Source organism: Bos indicus x Bos taurus, chromosome 5 (genome assembly GCF_003369695.1).
Source record: "Bos indicus x Bos taurus breed Angus x Brahman F1 hybrid chromosome 5, Bos_hybrid_MaternalHap_v2.0, whole genome shotgun sequence".
Taxonomy (NCBI): Eukaryota; Metazoa; Chordata; class Mammalia; order Artiodactyla; family Bovidae; genus Bos; species Bos indicus x Bos taurus.
This window is the reverse complement of record NC_040080.1, coordinates 69,268,847-69,282,000: the sequence shown is the minus strand read 5'-3', so window position 1 is coordinate 69,282,000 and position 13,154 is coordinate 69,268,847. Positions and strand designations below refer to the sequence as shown.

The window sequence follows — 13,154 nt, the reverse complement described above, 5'->3', positions numbered from 1 at the left end:
ACCATAATCTTATTCTAAAATAATAATAAAAACCATTTCCTAGTGTTAAATCATAAAAAAAAAATTATTGAAGCTACATGAACTGCATCATGTCTTCATTTTTAAAAATCTAAATCTGTATCTATTACATCTTAGCTTTTAAGATAAAGTACCACAGAGGTATTAAAAATGATTATTATTTGTCAAAACTTAGCAAACACACAGTTAAGATTAGCACATTTCATTGTATGTAAATTTTATAGGAAAACAAAAAACTAGAATTTAAAACGTGTATATATAGACATCAAATATATAGATCATCAAATATATAGGTATGTGATATGTATGAGCCTTAAAATGCAAATAAACACCACACAAAAATGCCAATGAAAATCATAAATATGCTTATGCTTTTAACATAATGAGAAGAAAAAAGCCAAACATAAAATAAGAAGTTGAAAAATTAATATGTACAGCTTGCTCACAGTTATGTGCAAAAGTATTTGTTCACTTTTCTCAACCACTCCCATGCCTACCACTAGAATTGAAGGTATTATAATCCACACTAGTTTCTCAGTCTCAATCCTACTGACATTTTGGGTTGGATAATTCTTTGTTGTACGGGCTGTCCTATGCATTGTAAGATATGTAGCAGCATCCCTGGCTTTTACTTCCCCAGAAGCCAGTGTGCATGCCCCTGCCTAGTTATAACAACCAAAATGTCTCAGACGTTGTTAAATATCCTGTGGGGGGAAGGAAGAGGTTGGGCAAAATTGGCCCTGGTTGAGAAGCACTGATCTATTTATATTTATACACCACCAAGTTTCCTAACCAATCTAATAGTATCCTACCATTCTTCTTTATGACCATTCCATTCCATACATACCATCTGAAGGGATCTTTCTGAACTCCATATCTGAACACATCACATCATGGATTAAAATCTTTCAGTGGTTTTCAGTGCTCTTACAGTGAAGTCTTCTGAACATAACCTACAATGTGCTGCAACATCTGGCCTCTACCTCTACAACCTCACTGAGAATCACTCTTTTCCGTGTTCTCTTCATTCTAGACCTTCAAACGTGCCAGGGGCCACACCATCTCCATCTCCTCAATCTTCTTTCATCTCTTTTATACATACTCTCTGCCTGTAAGGCTCTCCCCAGTTCATCCTACCCTTGCCTGATGAACTACTATTCAGATAAAACACTGCTTTCTCAGGGAAGCCTATATATACATCACTGGCCTGGTCAAGTATCTACTATAAGCTCACAATCTATTATAAGCTCCTTTGTAGCATTGATCATTGCAGCAATTTTCTATTTATTTATGTAATTATAGTTCCTCCTTCATACCCAGGATATATCAAGGACAGTAGGTATCTGGCTCATCACTGTATCCCCAAGACATGCCCACAGTAGGTACACATAATTTTTCAAGGAAATGAATGAAAACGTTTATGCTCATACACATACCACACATAACAACAAAGACTGGCAATTAAGATGGATTATTCTTAGAAAATAACAATGTATATAATCTGTGAAGAATCTGTATTTTCCAAATTTCCTTTAACATTAATTACTTGTATACTCAGAAAAAAAAAATGTACATCTACCTAAAGGTTGAAGTAAATATCTTCTGGTGTTGAAGATTCTTGCAACTCCGGCCAATGTTAAAACCCATGTCTCAGCCCACTGCTTCTCTGCTGTGTCCCTTGAATGATGAATGAGAATATTGCCACCTCCAGACTCAATCTTTTCTTTGTCTGCAGTGGTAGAAGACTCTCTAACTCGGTCCAGCAGATGAAAGAGAACCTGAATATTTGTGATAATGCATATAAAAATACTGATAACATAGCATAAATAGCAGCATAGGAAATTAAGCATTGTTACAAAGAATTATACCTGACATACTGATCAATCCCTGTATTTTAGAGGAAACTGACCAACAGAGGTATCCTTATATTCTTAAGTTTATCCTTAAGGCCATGGAATATAAAAATTTAAAGTAAACCGAACAGACTATCACTTAAGACCTGTTGAACTGAGTGCCAATGGAGCACGTAAGGTATAATGTACAAGAAGGGAATGCAGCTAAAGAGAAGGGTCCAGCAAAAAATGTAAGTATAAAAAAAAAAAATTTAAGTATGAGTAACATCTAGATAGAGGTAACTACTGAAATTTCATGTCTGGATGAGGATGCTTGAAAAAAATCAAGTAGGAAGCAGCTGGAATTTGGGGGATGTTTATTTAAAATGTAGATTCAGGGGAAGGCATAGGGGCCAAGAAAATAAAACAAAATTGAATAGAGAAGCAGATGCACACTGTGAAACAGAAGCCAAAAGAAATTTCAAGGAGAAAATAATCAACACTATTAAATGTTATGAAAAAATGAGCAGTATGAAAAACTGAGCACAGGGCAAGAGATCTGGCAATTAGAAGACTACCTGTAGAGCCAATGAACAAGTTCTGTGGTTCTAAAAACATGGTCTCAGAACCAGCCCCATCAGCATCACCCAGAAGCTTCATAGATATGCAAATTCTCAGCCTCCACGCCACAGGAAAGAAATCAGAACCTCTAGGGGGCTGGGTACAGTGGCTCAGCAATTTGTGCTTTAACAAGTCCTCTAGGAGATGCTGTTACATGCTAATGTTTAAGATACTCTGAAGTAGAATAATCCGGATATCAAATTACAAGGGGTAAGGGAATGCAGTGGACGTGAAAAAGAAAAAATTATTAATACTGAGATTTAGGCAGCAAGATTAATAATGAAGTTAGAAAAAGGAAACAGGAGTCAGAGAAAATACCAGTTTTAAAATAGTAAAGGACTCTTAAGCTTGTTTGTGATCTGATAAAGCTAGGGAAAGGAGTTGAAACAAAAGACACAGGAGGGAATAGGGCTTTCAATTATTTCTATTAGGAACATACATTATTAATTTTTTAAGAAGACATTTTGAGGTCTTTTTATTAAACTTAAAACACGGTTAAATTCAGTTAAAGTTTACCATACTGTCTACTGTCAAACTTACTAATTTCAAAAATTCACAAAAGCAGTGAAAGGATTATAAATAAGAGTTTTATTAAAATGGAACAGATTAAGCAACAAAAAAAAGAGGAGAGTCTTTTAGCAAAGACGGGATACTCACTAATAAGCTTCTGACTTTGCAAGAATGTTTTAAAAAGATGATAAAAATGAAAAAGTAAAAAATGAAACTGCATACTTGAACAAATGTAGAATTTACAAATGGGAGGTGGTTTTTGTTTGGTGAGTCTACAAACAAATTTCACTATTATTGATATTGTTTATAAAGTTCTCATTTAATTATATTTGAATTATATGTGGTAGTTTAGCAGCTACTGGTTTTTACCACCAGGAAAATGGGGAAACAGAAGTGCAAAGGCAGAAATCAAAGAGATAAAAAAATGAGGCTTATAGGGGTGGGATGGGAGAGAGACTCAAGAAGAGGGGAAATATATCTATATATGGCTGATTCCCTTTGTTGTATGGCAGAAACCAATACCACATTGTAAAGCAATTATCCTCCAATTAAAAAAAATGAGGCTTTAAGTATTTAATTTGCTAATATGCAAGGTGCAATTAAAAATATTATAAAGCTAACATTTCCTGTTTTGCCAAATGCACAAATGGATGGAAATTCTTCTTTAAAAATTAATAGGAACAAAAAAACATATTTATGTAAAACTGAATCACTTTTCTGTGTACCTGAAACAAACATAAGATTCTAAACCAACTATATTTCAATAAAAAAACTAAAAATACAATATACTAACGTGAATATATGGAATTTAGAAAGATGGTAACAATAACCCTGTTATTACAAGACAGAAATAGAGACACTGATGTATAGATCAGTCTTATGGACTCTGTGGGAGAGGGACAGGGTGGGGAGATTTGGGACAATGGCATTGAAACATGTATAATATCATGTATGAAACGAGTCGCCAGTCCAGGTTCAATGCACGATACTGGATGCTTGGGGCTGGTGCACTGGGACGACCCATAGGGAGGGTATGGGGAGGGAGGAGGGAGGAGGGTTCAGGATGGGGAGCACGGGTATACCTGTGGCGGATTCATTTCAATGTTTGGCAAAACTAATACAATATTGTAAAGTTTTAAAAATAAAATTAAATTTAAAAAAAATAAAAAAATAAAAAACAAACAAAAAAAACTAAAAAAAATTTTTAATTTTAATTTGTTGTTGCTGAAAATGTATAAAAGCATGTCTCAATTAATAACTGATAACTCAAGGTATTTTACGGTACCTTCCAAATAACAGTGTGCCACGTTGAGTGCTGTAATAAAGTTCCATGTGCACCAATTGTTGAAAACAGAGTTTGCCCTGCACTCTTCCGGACAGCAGGACGGGGATCTACACATAGTTCACCCAATTTTGCATAAAGACACAACCACAAGCAGTCAAACGGTGGTGCAGGGTGGAATGGCCGATTCAAAACCACGCCTTTTTCTTCTGCCTGCTTTTGCTGTGCTGCCTCTTCTTTATTTAATTCCTTTTCAATAGTTTCTCCTCTTTGAAAAAAATAATCTGAAATATTCCACTAAAGAGCCAAGGAGAAAAATATCTATTCAGAGATTTTTATTTTAAACACATAGATATGCAACAGATAGATTTTCAGAATAAAACTTAAAAGCAATTACTTCAGAAACTCTTTTCCTAACAGAATGGATTTAATGAAAATATCTCTTCCTCTGTCAAGTTTATCTATCTCATTTCAGAATTTCAGAGTGCAACCTTTAATTTTTAATATTTTTTAAAAATTGGATTTAAAATTTAAATTTTATGTTACTATCAGTAGAGTCAACTGATTTCTCTTGTATGTACCATTATTTGTTTCCTAAATCCTCCCATAACAAATCTTATATAAACCAAATTTCAGCTCAACAGATCAAAATTATTCCACATATTCAGCTCTTAAAGAATTATTTCTTAAATAATATTACTTAACCCTTCATACAATATGTTTGGCATGTACTTAAAAGTCATTTAAATGATTCCTCCAGAGTCAAAAGCACACTTGCTTAGCACTCACTCTCAGTTGCAAACAGTGATTTCTAGATTATATAAGAAAGGCAATCATACTTACCAATAAACCTATTGAAGTTAAACTAATATTAAGTTCTTGGTTATGAAGTCCAAAGCTACCTGCAACATCTACAACTATTTGCAGGCAAGTGCAAGGCATTGTTGGTAGAAAATCTGTCACAACCAACTGAAGACACTGGAATGCTGTTCGTATCAAGGATTCTCTGAAAAACAAAAGAAAATCTATATTCATGTATTTAAGAGAAATGGAAGGAAAAATACATACATTAATTTGAACAAATCAAAATTTTATCTTAAAATTGGAACAAGAAAATCTTCTCTAACATAGTACTCAGATAGTACTTCAACATTTACATAAATGTAAAAAAGATATGCTTAATTAAAATAATTAACAAACAAAAATAAAGCAGCTCAGGGGCATAAGAAAAGCAGTAAACTAAAAAAAGAAAATATGTATTAATACCATATTATTTTTATTCTGCATAAACTAGCCAAACAAAATTTAGACATTGAATGAGAAAGGGAAAGTTTGTTTGATGGATTTTTCTTATTGTAAGAACCTTGTATTCATATATAAATGATAAATAAATAGCAATTTTTCCATCCTTCCAAAATAAAAGTGAGCCCTAATGATTCCCTACAGCCCCCTGGGAGTAGGGTAAGGAAAACTATTTTAGATCATAAACTTAAGCAAAAAAGGCATACATAAAAAATTTATGATCATTTCATAATTTTAGGCAGAATTCCCTTTTCCTATTACTTTTTGGATGTTAATTTTAAACACTTACCCTTGATCATTTCTGATCGCTCCCATAACTCCCAGCACTAATGGCCATCCAGGTCCAAGACTATCTCCTTGACTCTGAAGAATCTGCAGCACACACTCTAATTGCTTGAGTCGTATATCTGGATGATTAATATTCGACATCTCCTTTAATGGGTTCAATAAAAGCAATTGCAGCCTCTGAAAAGAAGGTAAGAAGCTAATCAGCGAAGTTCCAGAACATGGAAAGGTTCTACTATTGTCTTTTAAGTTTAAATTCACCTTCACTCAGACTGCAATGGTAAAAATAAATTTTTTAGTAAAATAAATATCAAAAACGATTTCTTTAACAGTAATCATTAGGATTATCTTGTCATCTAAGTATTTTTTTAAAAAAATAATTTAATTAATTAATTTATTTTTGCTGTCCTGGGCCTTTGTTGCCATACGGGCTTTTCTTTAGTTGCAGCGTGAAGGGGCTACTCTCTGGTTGCAGTGCATGGGTTTCTCACTGTGGTGGCTTCTCTTGTTGCAGAGCATGGGCTCTAGAACACACGGGCTTCAGTAGCTGCAGCATGTGGGCTCAACAGTTCCAGCTCCCATGCACTAGAGCACAGGCTCAGTAGCTGTGGCCCATGAGCTTAGTTTCTCTGCAGCATGTGGGATCTTCCCAGATTAGGGATTGAAACCGTGTCTCCTGCATTGGCAGATGAATTCTTTACCACTGAGCCACTGGGAAGCCCCATAAGTCTTTTAAAATTTTTTACGTTTTAGCCACAGAAGTAACATGTGGGAGCTTCGTTCCCCAACCAAGGATGGAACCCACCCCTCCTGCATTAGAAGCACGGATTCCCAATCACTGGACTTCAGGGAAGTCCCTAAGTCTTATATTTTAATAACAGAAAATAAAAATCTATCTTCAAGATACTATATTTCAGGATAAATAGGGAGTAACCTGATGTTAAAAGGTATTAAATCTACAGATCCATATACAAATGAATCTCACTATAGAAAATATACCCTATATATTTAGCTCTATTTGGAGAGAAGAAAATAATTTCCAATTTTCAAAATTAACTTTCATTTACTCTATTAATGTGTACCACATGTATTTAAATTTAAGTCTCAATACTCCTAAAAATGAACTAGCAGACAAAGAGGACACAAAACCACAAAATTTTTTTTACTGTTAAAAAGTGAAAAAAGTACTTTGTTCTACTCCTTTAGCATTTGAAAGCACCTGCCTTAGCTTTAGTTTTCTCTCCAAGGATACATTTAGTTGGTTCACTGACTGAACAAACATATTAAGCTCTTACCATGTGCCAGGTATTAAGCTGGATGCTAAGACTATATACATGGACAGGGCTTTACAAAAAAATTAGACTGCAATAGGAAAAAAATATGCAATCACTAAAATGTAAGCTATAAAAATTAAGGAACTTTTCTGTCTTGTACATCATTCTGTTACAAGAGTTAAAATACTGCCTGGCATATAGTATGTACCCAATAATTATTTGTTGAGGAAATTTGCAGAATACATCCACATACACTACAGTAAGATAGTAAGGGCAATGTGAATGGCTATTAAATGCCTCATTCCTATTCAATCTTTAAACAAAACTTTGGTGGGCTTTTTAAAACTGTATAAGATATATGTGAATGATTATGGGAGTCAGGAAAAAGGATTCACAACAAAAGAAAACTCTGAAAGTATAAAATAACCTTTAAAATTATTTAAAAATAAAAATCTATTTTATTGTGCTTGCCTCTTCTGCCACTTGTTTCTCCCCATATAAGGGCTTCCCAGGTGGCACAATGGTAAAGAATCCACATGCCAATGCAGGAGACACGGGTTCAATCTCTGGGTAGGGAATATCCCCTGGAGGAGAGTATGGCAACACTCCAGTATTCTGGCCTGGAAAACTTCATGGACAGAGGACCTTGGAGGGCTACAGTCCATGGGACCACAGAGAGCTGGACATGGCTGAGTGACTAAGCACGCAAGGGTAATGAGTAGGGGGAAGGAAAAAAAAAAAAAAGACAGGTAAGGACCAAAGGAAAAGAGGCTAACAAAGTATGAAGACTTAGCACTGCATGAAGAAGGAATCTTCTAGATGGGGAGACCAATTCTAGGTAATTTATTACTTAAGTTTAGTGCTATTATAAGAAAATTAAAAAAATTTTTAATATAGATAATCCTGAAAATCCAGGATTATCAACCTTCTGTAAGAGATCCACGGCCTACAAATAAAGTTACATATGGGAAAGGATGACTTTAAGTAATTTTAAAAAAGGTTCTTTCTTTTACCTGGTTTTGTGAAAGTGGAGGATCATGGTTAAATGTTAATCCTGCTTTAATAAGTGAAGTTAAGGCTTCTGCTCCCCATTCTCTCATTCGAGAGTTTGGATGCTGGCACACCTAAGGGTACATACATATGGAACAAAAATTAATCTTTAATTTGTATACTTAAGCTATACATCACACATTAATTTAAGAAAAACTAAAACATTGCATTTCATACTCTTCCACATTTAAAAAATCATATAAAATGTTTGTCAATAAGGGTTGAAGAAATTATGAAAATATACAAAATGTAAGTAAGCTTACCTTCTGAATACGAGGCAAGAGGAAGCAATAAAGAGATAGAAGATAAAAGATGAAACTAAACAACTCACAGAAAAGAAAGGATTTCATAAAAGTAAATGATGTCACCAGAGTAAACAGAAGAAGCAGACACTAAGGTTCCTAATCTGCTCTATCTTCATAATCAAATACTTAGCTAAAATTTTAAAAACATATTTTTTGCCATTTGATGAGAATTCCATAATGAAGAAATGTGTATATATTCTGTAATAGCTCATTAAAATAATCCCCCAAAAATGGAGGGATAAAGAAGAAAGGACTTGTTTTTACTAAGAACAGTACCCTTCTCAGATTACTAAAATAATATGAAACAATGAGGGCAACTGAAACCTAAACTGCTCATGAACATGTATTTGACAGAAGCAGTTGTCAATAAGAAGCAACCAAGTATTCAGATTCACTCAAGTTTGAATACAAATCCAGACAAAATGCCCTGGTACTATCTATAATTAGTGATACTGAGGTTTTTTCCCTTTTGTAGAAATGTTACCTCATAATCACAGGGAAGTCTGTAAAGGAGCAGTGTCTAATACTAAGTCTCAGTCCTAATTGCCTTGAAGTTTTAGAACCAGCTGAAGCTGAGGGGATCAAAAGAGTATATAATAAAAGAAAGGGGACCCAAACTAACAGGTGAAGGAGACATCAGAGATTTCATTGTTATAGCACTCATTTTTAGTCATAAAGTCTTCAACCTATTCCTTTACCAAAATGATTACTATAAAACTTTCGTCCCTGATAAAATATAGAGAGAGAAGTACAAGAAAAAATGTTAATGCTGATTTTTCTTATGGTTATACAGAATCACTAATTCACTGTGTAAGTCTTTATTATAAATAAAAAGTAAATATAATAAAGAAACAGAGGTTACCTCAAGTAGATGGCCAGTTAGAGGTCTCCATAGAATTTCTATACGGTGCATGTTAACTAGACCAGTTTCTAACAATTTGGCAACAGCAAAAAGAGATGGTTCCTAGAAGAAAAACATATTTTTTATATCATAAGGAGAATTAGAGTATTTCAACTGTAAACCAAACTGAGAAACTGTAAAGAACATGACTATAAATATACTTAATTAGAAATAAATATGACATAACCTCAGTTATCATATTGACAAGCCTTTCAGTCCACCCTCAAGCATCTAAAAAGTGTTAGTTGCTCAGCTGTCTCCAACTCTTTGCAACCTCATGACTGTAGCCTGCCAGGCTCCTTTGTTCATGGGATTCTCCAGGCAAGAATACTGGAGTGAGTGGTGGTGGGGGTGGTTTAGTCGCTATGTCGTGTCCAACTCTTGCGACCCCATGGAGTGTAGCCTACCAGGCTCCTTTGTCCATGGGCTTCTCCAGGTAAAAATACTGGAGTGGATTGCCATTTCCATCTCCATTGGATCTTCCTGACCTAGGGATCGAACCTGGGTCTCCTGCATTGCAGGTGTATTCTTTACCATCTGAGCCACCAGGAAGCCCTCAAGTATCTGATATGACTCCTAATTGAAAAATTTGGTTGGGAAGAGACTGCTTTAGTGGGGAAACTTTGAAAATTCAAAAACTATACCAGACACACAGAATGTGTGTCTTCTGACCAAAATGAAAGAATTTTGCTATGGACTGAATTGTGGTCCGCCCCTCCCACCCTCCAACACTGCTCCCAAACTTCATATGCTGAAACTAACCCTGAGGGTGATGACATTTGGAGATAGGGTCTATAAGAAGGTAATTCAGGTCAAATGAAGTCCTAAGGGTGGGGCCCCAATACATTAAGTTTAACGTCCTCATAAGAAGAGACACCACACAGCTTGTGAGCTTATGTGCACTCCATTTCCCTCTTCCTCCCCCTTTTCCCTTCCTTCCCCTCTTTCCCTGCCATGTAGGGACACAGTAAGAAGTCAGGCATCTTTCAATCCAGAAGAGAGTCTACACAAGAGCTGACCATGCTAGCATCCTGATTTTGGACTTCTACCTTCTAGAATTATGAGAAAATTAATTTCCATAGTTTAAGTTACCCAGTCTATAGTATTTTGTTATGGCAGGCTGAGCTAACTAATATACATTCTTATTAGTAAAGTCTTCAAATGCTTAGGTTTTATATGTGAATATCAGGAAAAATGAAGAAAAAACAAAAACAAAGGTAACAGACACCAGGGGAAAGAACAATGATGTCAAGAAGGAGGAGGTAAAGGTTGTCAGTTTAGACCCTAATAAAAGAGTTGCAGAGAAAGAAGACAAACCACTTTCCTCAGTCACTGGCATTTCAACAACAGAAAGCGAATTAGTCTACTTCATAAATAGCTGAATTACTCAGTCCATGTGTTAGAAGAACAGTTTCAGTAAAAAGTTCAAAGGGCAACTATCTCTAATCCAATTTTAATAGAGATAGTAAAACATACTTAAATGTAGACTAAGCTGACTAGAATTATGAGAATTTTTTGATAAACAGCTGTAGTACTTCAAATGGAGACAATGCATTAGAAAAAATAGAAGCCAACTGAAATTTTAAAAGTAAATTATGAGCATAATTTTATAATTTTTAAGTAAAAAGATTTTGTAATGACTCTATACACAATGTTTTTACAGTACTGATAAAAATCTAAAATGGAAATGTGTGAAATTATCTTTTTTTTCTAGTAAAAACTGTTGAACAAGTACCCTGAGGTTTTAAGTGTGGTCAGATTGACTCTTCCTGCCTGTGCTAACACTATAAGTACCCTAAAAATTAGTGTACTAGAAAGAACCTCATCATTCTAGAGACAATATGATACAGTAGTTAAGACTGATGTCTATGAATTTTTAACATCTCAACATTACCACTTAATAGCTATGTAACCTTGAGTAACTTTTTTTTTTGAAGTATAGCTGATTTATGATACTAGTTTCAGTTGTACAACATAAAGTTTCAAACTTTTTACAGATATTATTCCACTTATAGTTATAATAAAATATTGGCTATGCCATACAATATATCCTTGTGCCATACGATATATCCTTGTCACTTACTTGTTTTATATATAATAGTTTGTACCTCATAATTTCCTTATTTTGTCCTTTCCGCCTTTCCTCTCTCTCTGGATGTTTCATTATATTCATTAGCTTTTTTTTTTTAATTTTAGATTCCACATATAAGTGACAATAAATAATATTTATCTTTCTCTGACTTATTTTACTAAGCATAATATTCTCCAGGTCCATCCATGTTGCTGCAAATAGCAAAAATTCACTCTCTTTTGTGCTAACTTTTTTAAACTATAAAATGGAGATAATAATATACTGAAATGACCTCTCGTGTTAGAAAGTGCCCGGCACATAGTAAGTCTCTATACACGTTGCCCTGTATTATTTCCTCCTTTCCCTCCTCTTTATTCTAATGAGGATACACAGGAATCACACAGCATTTAAAAGTATATGTCCAGACCTCATATCCAAAGATTCTTGTATCCATGAAGCTTGGTATGTGGTCCTAACTACTGCATTTTTAAAAAGTGCTATACCTGACTTTGATGCACACAAAGTTAAAGCCACAAGTGAAGTGGTTATAAGAATGGAGCTCTGGAATAAGACATATGTGGATTCAAATTCAAGCTCCACCAATTACTAAACAGGTGACCCCAGCAGGGTATTTAAGCTATTTTTCTATTTTATCTCTAAAAAGCAGTTACTACTGAACCTGACAGAGTTGTTTTAAGTGATTAAACAGAAATACATAAGTTAGTATCTGACATACAACAAAGATAACAGCTGTTTTCTTATTTCTGTTGTTGATATACTCAGTTTGGCAGTATGCCTGCACAAGTGTAATCAACACTGCCCCTTCTAAGGAAGAACTTGAAAGCTTTACCATCAGCTACCTCAACACATTAGCACAAATTCCTGAAATGAGGACCAAAAATGAGACGACTGGTGACTGTAAAACCACATCTTAAAGGACAGTGATATATATATTTTACTCCCTAAGCTATTTAATTCACTCAGAATAGCTGACAGTGATAAACTATTCTGACTCTCTCATCACCTTATCTGGCACATTATCCATGAGCCAAGTGGTTTACATGCTCTTTGAAAATAGAAATTTCCTTTATATTTTCTAGCAGAGTGTCATGTACATAGCAAACATACTGTACTTTGTTGAGTGAATACATAAATTCTCAAGTCATTACCATATAAACTTGCTCAGATTCAGTTAAGGTATCTATTAAAAATATTACATTGTTAAGAATTAATCTTAAGGATGTAGGATTACTGAAAGTAGTATTAAGAATTTGATTACCTCACAGTATATTATCCTTGCCTTGATTTGGAGCAAACTATAACAGATATTTTCAAACACCTGCATGTTTATATAATTCTCTAAGTATGTACCATAATATATAAAACTCTGCTCTTTAAGATCTTTTTGGCTAATCTTTAAATGACTCACATGAGCCAAGATGACAAGCTACAATACACAGGATTATAATTAAGGATTAGGCAAATAATGTAATTTTAGTTCCTACAGTTGGATATTAAATAAACCACAAGCTGCATTCTCTGCTTTTCTAATCATTTTCTGGGTAACTTCACTTACTTGTAAATGGTCCAACTAATATATTTATTAATCTTAAAATGTAGAGAGAATTTTAAATAATTTCTAAGGTATCAATAAACCCAAATATTCTCGTGTTTTCCAAGTTTAACAGAAAATGGTAGAGTAT

General features: G+C 34.3%; 1 protein-coding gene across 6 annotated transcripts in view; it reads right to left on the bottom strand.

Annotated features, from left to right (window-relative positions):
* The window catches only part of MON2 (MON2 homolog, regulator of endosome-to-Golgi trafficking), a 112,832-nt gene that overhangs the window by 39,690 nt on the left and 59,988 nt on the right, over nt 1-13,154 (bottom strand). For 4 of the 6 annotated variants that reach the window (XM_027542416.1, XM_027542419.1, XM_027542421.1 and 1 more), the window contains 7 exons: nt 9,342-9,443; nt 8,438-8,440; nt 8,138-8,248; nt 5,855-6,030; nt 5,107-5,269; nt 4,267-4,560; nt 1,598-1,796 (listed from right to left, as the gene is read on the bottom strand). In XM_027542416.1, the coding sequence (XP_027398217.1) occupies nt 1,598-1,796; nt 4,267-4,560; nt 5,107-5,269; nt 5,855-6,030; nt 8,138-8,248; nt 8,438-8,440; nt 9,342-9,443 (1,048 nt within the window). The remainder of the gene's footprint in view (nt 1-1,597; nt 1,797-4,266; nt 4,561-5,106; nt 5,270-5,854; nt 6,031-8,137; nt 8,249-8,437; nt 8,441-9,341; nt 9,444-13,154) is intronic. The other 2 variants (XM_027542420.1, XM_027542418.1) reach the window with 1 other exon arrangement.